This window comes from Polyodon spathula, chromosome 25 (genome assembly GCF_017654505.1).
Source record: "Polyodon spathula isolate WHYD16114869_AA chromosome 25, ASM1765450v1, whole genome shotgun sequence".
Lineage (NCBI taxonomy): Eukaryota > Metazoa > Chordata > Actinopteri > Acipenseriformes > Polyodontidae > Polyodon > Polyodon spathula.
Window position 1 is genome coordinate 18,100,978 of NC_054558.1, and position 16,173 is coordinate 18,117,150.

General features: G+C 38.8%; 1 protein-coding gene across 11 annotated transcripts in view; it reads left to right on the top strand.

Annotated features, from left to right (window-relative positions):
- Positions 1-16,173, top strand: part of LOC121299834 (calcineurin-binding protein cabin-1-like) — a 69,468-nt gene that overhangs the window by 30,286 nt on the left and 23,009 nt on the right. For all 11 annotated transcript variants that reach the window (XM_041227957.1, XM_041227958.1, XM_041227960.1 and 8 more), the window contains 2 exons: positions 69-487; positions 6,312-6,425. In XM_041227957.1, the coding sequence (XP_041083891.1) occupies positions 69-487; positions 6,312-6,425 (533 nt within the window). The remainder of the gene's footprint in view (positions 1-68; positions 488-6,311; positions 6,426-16,173) is intronic.

Here is a 16,173-nt window from a genome sequence, read left to right on the forward strand (position 1 = left end):
TCAGGTCACCATTCGGTTTTAAAGTTAGACCTGTGTTTAAACATATAACATATTTAATGGCTTTTTAGTATTTTTTAAAGGGGGATTAGAAGAGAAAAGTGAGGACAGATCTACAGATCTCCTTCAGCAGAACACAGTTGATATAATGGACGTGTTGGACGCCCTCTCTCAAGAGCTGGGAGAAATGCCGACCCACAAACTCCCAGCTGAGCCGGTGCTGCCTGCGGTACCATCCACCCCCACCAAGACCTCTGCCTTGGCCAGCATGACTGGCGTGACCCCGGGCAGCGAGGCCAGGAAGAAGCTGGACCTGCAGGGTGACGTGAGCGACGTGCCGCAGAGCCTGCCGGCAGAGGAGGGGGAGCAGCGACGCCTCCTCACTGACATGTGCACCCGAGCCTTGTTCCTGTGCCTCAGCCGCTTCCCACAGCACTACAAGAGCCTGTATCGCCTGGCTTACCTCTACGCCAACCGCAAGACCTGCCAGGTACATTTTTAAAAAGGTGCATAGAGTAGATAAGATCCATGATACTCGCAAGGGAGACTGTCTCCAAACACAAAGGATGCATCCTCGCATTCTAGCTGTTGTGATAAGTGATTTTGTCATTCTTCGTTTTTAAGGTCCTGTTTTTTCTAATAAGATAGTGTGTGACGTACCCTCTTCCGCTCGAGTTTGACAACCAAATCAGTCATTCGACGAGAGATTGCTGTGCAGTCCATAGACTCTACGATAGCTTATCACAACTGTACCATTTCGGGTTTTTTTTTTAATGTATTTTAGAATCCCAGTGAAAGTGAATGCCAGAGAAATTCCACTGATAATATAATAATCCATAAGATATAGTAATGTTTTAAAATAACTTCTACATTTCTGCTAATGCATAATCTGACGTATGTTTTGAAGTGTATTTGTAGTGTTGCTTTTTGCAGATTTTGTTTGTGATTTTTAAGTGTTAAACCCTATGGATGGTATAAAAGCAGTGCCGTGCACAGAGGAGCCAGAAGCACAGCTTGGTGGGGTTGTGTTCTTGACGAGTGCGTAGGTGTCTGATCTGCCTCGTCATCCTGCTCTCTGTTTGCTACAGCTAACCCTGCATCTGCAGGTTATTTTATGCACCAATACTGTTGGTTTTGGAGAACAAACCCCTTAAGGAATACAGAAGTGCATCACTAAATCCAGATCTGATTGTATGGCAACGTTAATGTGTGGTTGTCGTAATTACATAGGATTACATTTTGCACCATCTATTATCCACGAGGTATGCCAGGCATAACACATGTTCATACACTTGGCATCATGAGCTCTTTTGGTTAGGTGTGTTAGGGATGAAGAACGTTTTAAAATGTAAGCTTCATTAATACGACGAAAGCTGAAGATTATTTTTTTCTTTTTATTTGGTGCATTTCTATTCTCTGCATTCTAAGTCTGCAAACCCCAGATTGTTGTCCTGTATTGTATTGTTTGAGGCTGGTATGTAATTTATATGCATAAATTATCTTCGTGTCTATACTGCAAAGGCGGGGGACAGAAACATTTTAGAATTTTAGAATTATAAAAACTTTAGAATTTTAGAATTATAAAAACTGAGTCTTTCATTTTTAACTGCCTTTTAGCACGCAGAGTACCTGAGCCCCTAAAAGACCATATTTCTATTTCCTCATCAAATCGAAATCCTAGATGTATTGCGCAATATGGAGCAGTATATTAATATATCTGCTGTCCCGTTATTAGTTGGAGGGTTTTTAATGTTGAACAGACTATACCAAGAGGTTTCAATCCACACTGCATTTTAATATGCTGAACATATCAAATGTATACCTTGTTAAACTGAAGCAGTGCAGCAGTGTCCTTATTAAGACGTGTGAAGTTGAGAATGTAATTTTGTGTAACTGGGAGGTCTGTTATGAACCAGGGAATGAAACTGGCCCTGTGTAGTCTGTGCTGATAAACAGTGTTTACGTGTCACTGTCACTGAGAATGTTGGCTCTGCATTAGATTTGCATTGGCATCTTGTGTGTAATTAGTTAAAACACTGGCAAACAGCTGGCTTCTGTCACAGTCTGAACTGTGCTTTACTTCTCACTGCAATTAAAAGGATCTCGGCTAAAAGTTTTGCTGCCTGTCAATTCCATGTCTAAAGTGCTAGTTCACAAAAAAAAAAAAAAAAAAGTTTAGTGTGTTTTAATGCGTTGGACTTCTTTTCCTTGTAGCACAGGTGTTGCATACCAGGGCATGTATTTTATAGTTGTAGTGAAACATTCAAGGTTATTTCACAATGCTCAGATATATAGGATTTGACAACTTCACCCTAACAGATGTGTTGAAATAAATTATTTGTATTCTCCTTTCCCGTTTGATCAGCATAGAGGTTAACTAAACGCACACACATACAAACACACACTAAACTGTTACATATAAAATGAATTTTCTTCCATTTATGCAAAACTTGACATCGTATGCAAATAAAGAATCCTTTGCACCTGAAGCAGTTAAGACATTTTCATGTAGTTTGAATGTTTTGTGTGTGTGTGTTGGTGTGTGTCAGATTAAAGAACCTCAAAGCTGCATTCATATGAATAGGTGTCTCTTACTGGAAATGTAAAGCATACAATTACCCCATAGAACAGAAGTGTACAGAAGCCATGCATTGTAACCCTTGTCATTGTGTGTCGCATAGTGATTCATATTGTGTCATGTACACACAAATGACAATATGGTCTAAACAGTATTCAGCTTTTCTCAGTATGTCTGATTATCTCAAATCTATTCATAGTTGTCTCGCATGGTATGATTTTAATTATGAGCTGATAACATATTCTACAAAATACAGTTACTGTACAAAGCCATGAAAGATGGAAAGGGGGTTTTATAGCTATTATGAAATAATTTCATAAATCTTACCTGTCCTGTGTCTCCGTTCTCTATCTAAAATGTGTAGTTTTGAAAGAAGCACATGTTTTTATATACCATTTTAGCATTTTATTTTGGTTTAAAGTATAAATATTAGAGCTCAATATGCATGCCTTACATTCTGGCAGTCTTGTACCTGTGTACTTCCTAGGTCACTGCAGCAGTACAAAGTGTACTGGGGTCACGGTAGACTCTCAAAACAAACTTTACAACTTAGAAAATACCCGATCTACAACATTTCTACTCTGAGGTTGCATTTAGAAAGAATGCAGTTCACTCAACTACTGCCAAGCCTGAAGCAGGATTCCTTTGCGTGGAACAACTGTTACAGAGAAACTGACTGCCTTTTCTCAAGTTTCATTTCACCGCTTCTGAACAACTGGATTAGCAGAACCCATTGAGTTCACAGCCTCAGGACTTGCTGGTTGAGTTCTTAAAGTTGTGGGTTATTTTAGTTGGAGACAGCTTTAGGTAGCAATTTAACTAGAACCAGCAAGATCTTTGAAAATGCCTATAATAAAAACTTAAATATGTGATGATAAAAAGGTTTTACAAAACACACAGACACCTGTTTTTTATACTTTATTCAAGCACTGTGCTGTGTATCTTGTCAAGGAAACAGGTTGTTTTGTATTTTGAAACAGAGCTGCTACGTCCACTCTCCATCGCCCCCAAGTCATCTCAATTGTGATTGCGTGCGTTATAACAGGTTTGTTATCTGTTCCTTCCAGATGCACACTTGTACCCTGAAGGTTATAATACAGACACACAATGAAATATGACAAAGCTCGCATCAAGGCTAGGGGTAACAGGATGACAGTGTTTATTCTTCATAGCTGGCAACTAGGCTTTGTTTGATCAATAATATTTTTCCAGGCGGGTTCTGCTTTTAATATTTAAAAATAAAATATCCGGATGGGGGATAATTAAAAAAAACAAACAAAAAAAAAAAAAAAAACATCTGGTTAGCCTTAGTTCTGGCTATGGCAACCAAATCTAAACTTGGCAACGGAGCCCAAACAAGAATTCATCTGTCTGTGTGTGATTGTTCAGGGGTGTTTAAAGGGAAGGCCAACGGCATGCAAGAATACATGAAGTGAGGAAACGCTGGCACTGCCTCTTAAGTGTTGCTGGAATTCCCTTTTTAAACAAGCCTAATCTGATGTGTCCATCAAAACTGCCAGAGGCGCAACACTTGGAAGCCAATGAAGCTTTGCAAACTGCGTATGGCATGGCTTTTATAGAACTCCATTATTTATAACAGAGCAATAGCAGATTAACTGTTGACCTCTAGGGAAACTATCCAATACCTTAATTATACAGAAAAATAAATTCTTATGTCTTTTAATATATATATATATATATATATATATTATATAATATATATATATATATATATATATATATATATAATATAAATTTAAAATTAGTTTAGGGTAGTAGTTGTCTTTCTGACACTATTTGAGCGGTCTGCAGTTGCAAGTGGAGTTATCTCTCCTAATCCTGTATTAAAGCCTTTACAAACTGGATCAAATAAATTGACCTTCAGCATACTTCTGCTTAATGTTTACACTAAATTCTTTAGGTATCGTCCACTAAAGGAGTACAGTGTGTTATTCCTTAGCTTTATTGTTTGTTTTAGAACATTCTGTATTGCTTACTAAGTGGGAAACACTGTATTAGCAGTGCTGAGTTTAATTACTCAGTTTCTCAATGTTTTTGCTTTACTTTTATGATTGTGTTTTTGGTTGGTCCTGTAGATTGTGCTTTTTGTGAATTTGGCAGAATCAGTAAGTGTAAGTCAGGGCTCTCCAACCCTGGTCCTGGAGTGCCCCAATCCTGCAGGTTTTCTAGATGTCTGTACATCATCAATGGATAAAGATCTGGAACGCTGTGTGTTCTTGACTAATTAAGACAATAATTGGTGCAATTAAGTAATTTAGAGCTCCAATTAAACGAAAACCAGAAAATCACGTAGCTCTCCAGGACCAGGGTTGGAGACCCCTGGTGTAAACGGTAACTTTTAGGTATTGCACTTAGTGGACATAGAAAAGCACTTATTTTAAACTATTTTTTTGTACTCCTACCATGGGAGATAAAGTGGCACACATTTCTTATTAGATAATCGGTTGTTCTCAGATAAGTGTCTTAAGCTGTGGTACCGTTTCCATTTAAAAGTTGCACCCATGCACATGTTATGTTTTTTCTTACCAGTACTTCTCAGTTTCTATCCCTCCTGACATCACTGTGGTGTTGGGGCTGTTGTATACCTGCAGTGTTTTTTGAACCAGGCAATTTTCACTCCCACGAAGTGTCTCTGCACAGTCGACGCTGCTAACAGCGTGGATCACTAATCCTCCGGTTAACAAGAAACTTGCAGGGTATGCAATAGTCGGAGATGCTGGGTTCCATTTTGAAACTGCATGTTTGTTTACAGTCAGAAAGTACATTCTGGAACAAACAAGAAATCTCAGTAGCTTACAGTATCTGCACTTTAATAACATGGATAAGTACATTAACCTACCAGTAAATAAATACCCATTTCAAAAGGGGATTATTATAATCTTGCTGACACGAATTGCACACTGTGCTACATGCAGCTTGCTTACTGTTTTGATTTTCCTTTTTTGTGATTTGAATATTTAAATGTATGGCATGACACAGTAAATGGTGTTTAGTGCCCCCCCCTTTGGACTGCTGGGGTCATACTGGTTTAACATTTTTCTAGGGGCAAATTTAATTCAGAAGTATAAGACCATCTTTTTTTTTTCTTTATCTGTTCCTCGTCTGTCAGCTGTGCAGTCTTGAATATGGAAGCACCTGCACACCGAGAGCCAAATATCCCCTCTATGGCGCTCGTCAGGATACACCATGTGGTATTCTGTTTATATAACAAGTACATTATTGAAAAGACGGTGCTTAGCGTTATTTGGAACAGTGCGATCTGTCCGATTTTTTCTTTTTTTTTTACATTTTTGTTATTTATTTATTTAATAATTATTCTGTAGTTAAATTGAATGAATGCAAGATAGATTCCATAACAGAAAAGTTACTCAATGCTAACTCTCTCATCGCTTGGTGTTTGTGTGTGTCAGAGGGTGTGTTTAGCCCTCCTTCATTCAAGTTTTTGCTGCAGTAGTTTGGATGGAAAAATGGACAGTTTGCCAAAATGTATTCCAAACACAATAAAATGTATCTTTATTCACTTACGTTATGGCTCTGTGTTACGCGCTACTCGGTCATTCAAGTAATTTACACGTTTGTCACAATGTAACTGTAGCTTTAAACAACATCTTCTTTTTTCTTTCATATTTAGTTCTAGGCGAAGCGCTATCCACCATCCCCATGGGTCTCTCTCCACACACACACTCCCCGATTTTTATATTTTGTGTTTCCACAGAACCTGCAGTGGGCCCGAGACGTGTTGCTAGGAAGCAGTGTCCCATGGCAACAGCTGAAGCACATGCCAGCGCAAGGACTTTTCTGTGAGAGAAATAAGACTAATTTGTTCAATGTAAGTGACATTATTACATATATATGAGTATGATACTAAACAACTTTGTTTACCTGGTCCACATAATCTGTATAGTGGAAAATCACTGATGTAATTCAATGACTGGTGATTCTGATACTGCACTGTACTCCCCTCTGTTATGAAGTCTGTCATTTTTTGGAATTGCTGTGGAAAGAAGCATTAACCTGCTTGCTCCTTAATAACACAATCCCCCCCCCCCCTCTCCATTTTGGATACCCTGTTTACACATGCTTGCAGGTCTAAAGTGTAGGCCTGTCGGATGTCGTTACTGGAACCTGATTGTTAGTTTTTCTGAAATGAGCCCAGTCAGGCAGGCTTATCTTTAGCAGTATAGTTCCTGGCTTTTAGTTACAAGATAGGGACCTGTTTTCATTTCTGGTGCTTGCTCAACACTTTGTTTTATACTGTACACAAGTGTATATTTTACCATCAACTACAACTGCAATATTGACTTTGCATCCCTTTTAAACTATTCAGCATAGAGCTGAGACTGACTGTCAGGTCCTCAGTGGGTTAATGTACTAGACACTGAAGGTCTTGGTTAAATTGCTTTTTGGATCACAAATGGAAGTATTGAGCTGTACAGTACAACGCTGCATATCCGACCCCTTGTGGACTGTGGTATAGGTGGATATGCGTAAAAGTCGGATTTGCAAACATCTATAAAAAAAAGCATTTACACTTTCATAAATAGGTTAGTGAACAAAAACAACACACAAACTGCTTTAAAAAGTAAGCAAATGTAAACAAGATTAATTAGGCTACAAATACACAGTGTTGCTATCCGGTTTACTATAAGCCATCTCCACGCAAAACTTTATATATTATAAAAAAAAAAAAAAAAACGTGTAAATGTACAGTAACATGCAACTGATGGCTTCTTTCTTAACTGTAGAAGTCCCTGCCTCCCTGGTTCTGCTTTCTTCATATCTATGTCACGGTACTTTGCGCTCTTTCTTGACATTGCCAACAGCCGATAAGCAGCTCGATTTGAATATTGCTTTGGCAATTTTAAACAAACAGCCCGTAAGCATCGCGTTTTATGAAGCTTGCTTTCTTTAATTCAAGTGCATTTAAAAGCTACAACAACACGCTGCCAATATCTGCAACCATGCGCCCCATCATATAAACACATTGCACAAAAAAAAAGAGAAACACAAAGCTTTCCCAACTGGTGTACTGAAACGTCACTGCTACACACAGCTGACTGACACACACACAGCCCGTCTCTCTTAAAGGGGAACGCACCAAAAGGCTGATTTGCTATAACGCTGACTTTCTGTTTCCATCGCGGACGCTTCACTTGCTGCCAATGCCATTACTGTCGTATCCTAATTTTTAATTGTTTGTTTTTGTTTATTTATTTATTTATTTGGTGAGACGGTTAATTGATCAGGGCAGTTATGTGACGTTCCACTGTATTGGCAAAGCTTTGGCCACTGTCAGTCAGCCTCACCTTACTAAAGCCCGTTTTTAGCACTAAAATTCACGTAAAGATAAAAACAAAGCAGTGATAAAGACAGTGCTAAATCATTAAAGCCATAGGTTACAGCAGTTGCTATGATTATGGCTACTCTGTGTTCCCGAGTTGCTCCTGTGTTTTGGCTAATGCGGAACCTATGTATGCCTTTAGCCAGTCCACAGCTTCTGAAGTGGATTGGGGGGGGGGGTCTTTTGTCTGTGGAGAGATCAGAAGCTTGATTGATACTAAACTTGGTTACAAGAAGGAAAAAAAGGATGAGTCAGAAACTCGAACAAGGGTGTGTGTGGGGAATTGATGAATGCCATTAATACCTTCTCAGGTAATTTAATTCTGCGTGTTAATGGAAATCCCTTTTTGAGATGATCACAGGAAAAGGAGAGCACAGCAGTTCTTCACAGAGTACAGCTCATGTGTGAAACAGGAACTGTTTCTGATTACAGTCAGAAAAAACGAAATCAAGGTTTGTATTAGACCACATTAGCAACCGTTTAAAGAGGAACTGCTGGGTGTCTGCTGGAGGCTGTCGTTCTTTTAACAATTCTACAGAGATGATTAGCCCTTTCTGCACAGCATGTTTTCCTTTCTGCACGGCATGTTTTACCTAAAGGATTACTTGCTGATGGTAAACATTTTAAACCCTTGTGCAAAGAGTACAGAGTCAGTGTAAAATAAGATATGCCTGTTTGCTTATGATAGGCATCTACACAGTACAACAGATAGCACAAGGTGTGTGTAATACATACTGTTTACAGTATATTCTGTGTGTTTTAATAAAGTTTAATAAAATATACAATTTAGCATCAGGAGACGGTGTAGCAATATGATAGAAATCAGAGAGTGAATGGTGAGGAAAAAAAATTAAAGTAGGAGAGAAAACGAACAAACAGAAGGCATGACTGTGGTTTCACTTTGGGAATATGGCAGCCTCCTTTGGAAAGCACACAGCGTTACTGGAGTGTGACAGCTGACCCACTTTTAAAATGAGTCATTTGAATGTTTTCTGACACTTAAGCCTAATATCTTTCAAGAAGCGCAGACAAACTGTTGTGTAGTTTATTTTCTGTTTTTTTTTTTTCCTCCTAATTTTTGTTTTTAATAAGGCACTAAGTGACTTTTCAAAAATACAAGCCTATAATAACCGATAAAATAGTTTCAGTGTCTTGTATTTAAATTGCATTCCCTGCCTCAAGATGGCTTCACATGTACCCGCATGGACATCTCAGAACTACATTTCCCATCATCCTCCTGCTCACATGTAACTGAGATGGATTTACCAGTGAGCAGGAGGTTGATGGGAAATGTAGTTCTGGGAGGTCCGTGCGGGTACATGTGAAGCCATCTGTTGTTGATTATTGTGCGCCGAGTGTGTTTTCTTGAAACATATGTCCTCCAGGATTCTTTTTTTTTTTTTATTATTATTATGTCTCAATCCTAAAATTGTAGGTGATGCAAAACTTTTGTCCATAGCTGTACAGCTAATGTTTGTGATGTTAATGAGTTCAATCCTAAAGTTGATACAGTTAAGAAATTAAACAGAATCTAACACCTCTACTTATGTAGTGCTGTCAGTTGTCATTAGAAATGTTGCCTGTTAACTAGGGATTTCCAATAGTGGTGGCAGCCACAAAATATTATTAAACTGGCTGTTCTAGTAAGTGCTTAAAGGAAAACCAGGAGGTTTTGTCGAGCAAAATTCATTTAATATAGCTGTCCTGCAGCCGTCTTATTTCAGTTGCATGCTTGACAAATGTTCATTTGTAATTGGTATTTTAGAGATCAGCACTGTGTGCTTCTATCACACTAGCAGCTAGAAGACATTTTTTTTGCTGGAGGTGTGCGCATCATTGTCACTATGTTGACTGAAGCGAGAGTAAGATTTTGAATTCTTCCTTACTTGCAGACTTTTGCAAGAGCAAACAGCTGGATGTGTAAGAAGCTGCATAAGATTAGTGTCATCTTAGCCTAGTTAGTTTAAAGCTGTGCGTTCTTAAGTGTACCTTGTATGTCTTTTCAGTTTAACACGATCGCAGGTCAGATAATGACAAATCCTTGTGATGTTAACAAATGTGTAATTGTTCCAATTACACTGTGGCTCAGTTACGTGTGTGTGTGTGTGCACACATATGAACACCCACACTGGCATTTTTTTCATATGCTGTTCACACATAGAGCATTGACACGCCTAACATACAGCAAGATTTCTCAAGAGGGTCTTGTAATAGAAACAAACACAAGTTCAAACAAATGAGGGAATGAGGTCATGGAAACGATGTCTCAGTAACAGATGGAGGCTATTGATTGATTCTGATGTGGACAGGTATATGGAGAATAGTGGATGACAGATTGTAAGCACACCCAGAGCTCTGAGGGGGACATAGCGAGAAAGTGAAGATCCATTTATTTATTTATTTGGTTGTTTGAATGCATTTCCGTCAGCAACATGTGCCCTGTTTCAACAGACCTTCTTTTTAAGTAGGGGATCTTCCTGTTGTTGGCAACTGTCAAACGCTGAACATAGTAGAGCCATGTAGAGTACTAGCATCTGCTAGCTTTAGAATATATAATTGATTGATTTGAAGTCCAACCTTTTCATATTAGCTCATTGTCAGTCTTGTGTAGCTGAAGGGCCCTCTCCCCCCCCCCCCCCCCCCCCCCCCCCCCCCCTTTTTTGTTTTGTTTTTTTTTTTAAATTGCAGGCCACCCCAGACCCAGGGTTGCTGCACACTTCCATGTGTGGTTCAAGCTATGTTGAACAGCCTATAATGGTAACAGAAGGCAGGGAGAGCTTTTGAAAGGCTATCCTGTGAAGGGCCATGCATCAGCAGGGAGGGCCAGACATTGCTGGTGATGCAGCAGCTCCTGATTGCATCATTCGGTTTGCCTCCTGCGTGTGAATGCACTCATCAATCACTTCTGAGATTCCCATAGCTGGTGAATAAAAAAAAAAAAAAATAAGAGTACACTTCAGCAGTTCATAATTTGCAAGCTTTTTTGGTAGGGTAAATTTCACTTTGCTCTTTTGAGAGAGCTTTTCAGCACAAAACTATTTTGACCAGATGGGAGGGAGCTTACCTCTATGGAGATCAAAGGAAGTCTACACAATGTCTAATCATTTCTCATCTGGCATTGGAGGAAACTGTGGTACAAATTGATGATTCTTAAAAGAAGAAATTATGTTACAGCAGAGCCCTTTGAAATAAGTCAGATTTAGTGATGCAATCCTTTTTTCTTGCCAGCGCTGGCTGAAGTCAAATATCTCAATAATCAAGGGGCTCTATTCAATACAGTAAAGTAGTGCCATTTGTGTACCAAGGTTAGGAAAGTCATCTTACATGTGTCTCTTAAGTGTGTTCACATCTGTGTTGTTTTAATGATTTCAGTCATGGTGTTGTTTCAGTTCACTGCCATTAAAATCAATTGAACATATCTTCCAAAATGCAATCTACAGTATTACATAAAACAATTAATTACAAGCCACTTAAAGTACATTAAGCCATAGTAAAATTGTTTTACTACCATAATTTTTAAAAGGTTTTGGAGCTGATTTCAGACTTTTTTTGGTTTTTGTTCCAATTTGGTTTTGATTTTAAAAGCTAAAACATGATCAGCTTTATTGAAAGTATTACTGCCCCCCCCACCCACATCCTAATATGCAGACATAGAAAATGCAAGCAAAGAACCAAAAGATCTGCCACAGAAGAAAAAGGAGGACAGTGATTCTTATTGCTACAGTAGCTCTAATAGGATCTGAGGAAGTGGATTTTCTTCTGTACTTTTGCTCCCAGATACATGGAGCACACACCGTGCATTCAGATCAAGAGGTGTTAGGAACATTAGAAATGTTTTGTTTCTTTTCCAATAAATCTTGAAGATACTTTGTCGCTTTAAGTATTTGGGAAAACAATGAAATAGTTCAGATGTATGAGAAGCAGACCACTCCTATGCAAGTAACATGTGCAAGGTGGGTATGTCCAGTCTCTAAAGGTTTTTTTTTTTTTTTTTTTTGTTCGTTTTTCCCTGAAATCGCAGTAGGGCGTACAAATACAATTTGCCTTAAGCTGGTCACACTGTGAAACCCTATACAATAATAACCCTTTTCCACTAAGAAAGTGATGCATTGTAATCCTGCATAACCAAAAGGCCTCTGTATATTACCGAGTGCATCAATCAAATATTAAACCAACTGACTTGGAAAAGCCCAAACATATTTAGTCTGGCTTTCCATAAAGGTAGGATTCTTGTATCTGTGGTTATCCAGGATTGTATTTTCATGTTAAAACTTCCTAGGAAAAAAAACAAAAAAACTGAAATGGTCTTTTAATCCTGCAATCCTGTTGAAATAGGCAAAAAATTTGAAATGCAGGTAAAGTACTGCAGAGAGGATAAAATAGTGGACAGGATTAGCACTTCAAGCACCTTTATGACCACTTGTCACTTTGTTTTATGTCACATGTGAAAGTGTTACTGTAGGTCAGTACATGGCGTGTTTTGTATAAGAGGTGTCATTGCATGCAGTTCTCGTTGCTGAAACTACTAACTTGTTTCTTTGAGTAAGAGACTCCCCACACATAATGTATTGATTTATTATAAATCTCAGAAATGAAGACTACTCATGAACTACTATAAATATGTAAGTTGTTTTTTTCTTGTTTTTTTTATGTTCTATGCACGGGATGACATCGGTGCACAGGATAAGATTAGAATTTTGTCAAATCTGTTGCAGTGATTGTGTTTAATTTCTCTATATGTGATTTTATAAAATTATTGAATGAGAGATGAATTAATTTAAGGTATATTAAACAGCCAGTACATGCCAAGTATAAACATTTTTGTGTGGGCCAAACTCTGTACTGTATCCTCCAAGTCACAGAGGTAAGCTGCTATCTGCTCTGTGTAAATGAAGCTGGAATCTCAAAAACAAGTCAGTCTAATAGAACCTTGAATTATTTTGCTGGTCATTTACTAGTCATTCTGTAATGTAGAATGACCAGTATCAATTCAATCACTCACTAAATTCAACCTTTTGCTGGTTGTCCTCTTTCTCTGCGGAGTACTGTTAATACAATAGGGGCTCTTGAAGTTGAAGTAGTTTGTTGGTGAGGTTAAATTGGTCCTTTGTTTACAGAATTGCAAAGGATTTAGACTATGCACTCTAAGGGGGTGTCAGCAGATTCATCTCTCTTTCTACAACATAACAGGAAATAAAAAGGTGTGTGTGGTTACTGGGGCATTTCAGTAGAACACTGTAAAAAGAAAGGCAGGAAATGGAGGCTTAAATAAGGCTATGAGCCTAGCAGAAATTGTGAGTGTAGGCCTGTCTCTCTCTGTAGGAATACTTGAATTCTTTCTTTTTGTTGCAGTCAATTATTTCCTGTCTCTCTCTCACGTGTCTCTCTCTCAAACACACACACTCTCTTTCTCTTTCACGCTGTCCGTACAGTTCTCACTCAGTCCATGCTACAGGAGAATCAGGTGGGTTTAGCACTGCTCTTCTGTTTGTGTATGTTTGCGTGGGGGTAGGCTGGTGGGTGGATTTTAGCTCCTCTTCTATTGGATGCCTTAAGCCTGGGGGCCGGCGTTCGTGGTATAAAAAAAAAAAAAAAACAAGCGGGGGGGGGGGGGGGGGTAAGTGAGAATGCGTGGGCGTGCAATGGATAGGTTTGAAAGGGAAAGAAGAGAAAGCAAAGCAGTCTGTCAGTGGCATGCTGTTTCTATCAACCAAGACGCCAACGCTGTTTTTGCTGCTGCTCCTGCCTCTTCTGTTGCTGCTGTTTTCTGTGGCTTTCGCGCCTCTGTGCCTCCTTAACCCACACCCATCTAAACCCAGGGCAGAATCAAACAAAAAGATTGAACAGGGAATTTCATGAGAATTTGAATGGAGTTTGCTGTCATAGTGAGGCCGGCGGTAATTTAATAGGCTTGAGTTGAGTTGCTTTGCTTTGTAATGGTGAGTTGTACTTTTGCTTTTTGTGTTCTGATTTTTATTTAAAAAAAAAAAAAAAAAAAAAATTAGGTTGGATTTTTATTTTATTTTATTTGTATTTTCTTGAAACAAATTCCTTCTGTGATATTTTAACCCTTATGTAAACAGCTTTGTGCATGAAGGGATTAACAAAGTACTACTATAGTGTACATAATGTTAGTTTGTTTTGCACTGCTGTATTCTTAAATTTGAAAAATACTTGGTTATATTATTGCTTGTTTAACCAGGTTCCTGTGGTGCTATTATCATTTAAACTCTAACAATGTGTGATTTGTTAAAAGATTGCATGCTCGTCCTCTGGGAGTAGTGTGATCAACCAGTGGGACAGGATCACAGCTGAGGGGTTTGAAACTTGATTACTTATGACATCTGGGTCAGTGTTAAGACTGGGTTGCAGAATTTCCTGGTTGCAGAATAAATTGTGTGTGCTCGAACCCAGAGCTGCCACACTGCTAACAGATGAACCAGCTAGTTCCATTTCGCCTAATGCAGAGTATTACAGTGTGTTGGTAGAAAAGAATGTCATAGGCATGAGGGTGAATTAGCTTCACAGGTGCAGAAAGACGGGCCACGCTCTTTACCTGGGGCAGAAAGACAGGCCAGTGTAAATCTACAATATTCTTTCACATGAAACATTCTCTTTTGAGCCATTGCCCTTAACCTTAGCCCTAATCCTAACTTAAGAACCGATTTTAAATCTTAACTCAGTGTTCAAATTCTCTCCGCTGGCCTGTCGCTGAAAAGCCTGGCCTGTCATCATGCACCTATGCTGGATTCTCTGTGTCTGTGTGTATAGAGGATATAAAAATTAACTGTTGCTGTTCGGTGGTTTCAAGGGATTCCTGGCCATTCACAATAATAAAAGCTGCTGTCCTGTAGATAGATCAATACAGCATTTTCCCAGCAGCTTAAATTCCTAGAAACATGCATCATTAAAACCAAATTGTGTTTTTGGGGTTTTTTTGTGTTTTAGAGATAACATTTTGTATGTTTTCAAAGGATAGGTGAACTTTTATTAATGCTTTTGGGTGTGGTGTATTATAATAACTGAAACGTGTTTCTCATAGATTTTACTGTTTTCTGCAAAGGAGAGATTTCGGATTGTGATCTGTGGCTAGTGTGAGTTTTGAGCGCTGGTCCTTTAAGACCCTATCAACAGTCAGCCCTGCTTCTGGGGGGCTTGCCCTGTGTGTGTTGATCACTCTCTCTCTTTGTGACTGTCACGTTTTGTCATTAGCTGTGGTTGTGGAGGGGAATCCCTCTCTGACTGGGGCACCTTCTGTCTGTGCTGCTCGCTGATGGTTTATTCATAGCCAGGAGCCAGGAAGCTCTCTCTGGTGAAGCGTGATCTGATGACAAATGATTTTACCTTCGCCTGAATTATTCATTTAAATGTTGTATTTGATGCCCTGTTCCATTTTAAATCACTTTTCCTGTGTGTTGCTTTACTTGGTGTAATAAAGCAGTCATTCCAAATGCATGTACTTTTCCTTGAAGGTAATTAAGATTTTAAATAGAAATATATTATACAATAAAACTACATTTTGATACAAAACCGTTCAGTGCAAGTTAATGATGGGGAAACCATGAATAAGCAGTCGCACCTTTCAATGTGTATATTTTACAAGCCTTGAATCCTAATCTCTCATAAATCCTGACCGCTTCACTGTCTCTGTACATGCACAGCTATGGACTCCTGAGGGTCCTTGCCAACCCACCGTGCTGCACATGTTACAAAGTGGTTGAATTATGTATGTATGTGTGTTTGTTTTTTGTTTTTTTTTCCTAAATGTTGACATTTTTTAAACCTATTTTAAGCTTGTTGTTTGAGCCATCATGAGAATCCTTCCTATAGCGTGATGTCACTTTGTTTAACCATCTCATCTAATAGTGAGACATACATTTGTTTTTCATGGGAAGATCAATTATTTATGCAAAAGAGCTGGCAAAGATCAAAGCAAGATTATTTGTACAGTTGTAGGTTGACGCTACAGGGTGGTCTTGGCCAAAGTGTTTGTGTAATGCCTGAAAAAATGTAGGGCAATGCACCATTTTGTAATTGACTTTGTGTCAAAGAAACCTTGAAATTAGGTGGTAGTGGCTGCTGTGGATTTCTTTACTGTAGTTTTACAAATACACAATTTTCAGTTTGCTTAATTGAACTTAATTGATTACAAGGGTGGTGTCCCAAGAGGTGTAGCCCGCTTCCCCTGCTCATTCTCGGGTACAGCTAGGCTAGACTGGGGGAGGGGGCGGGGGGG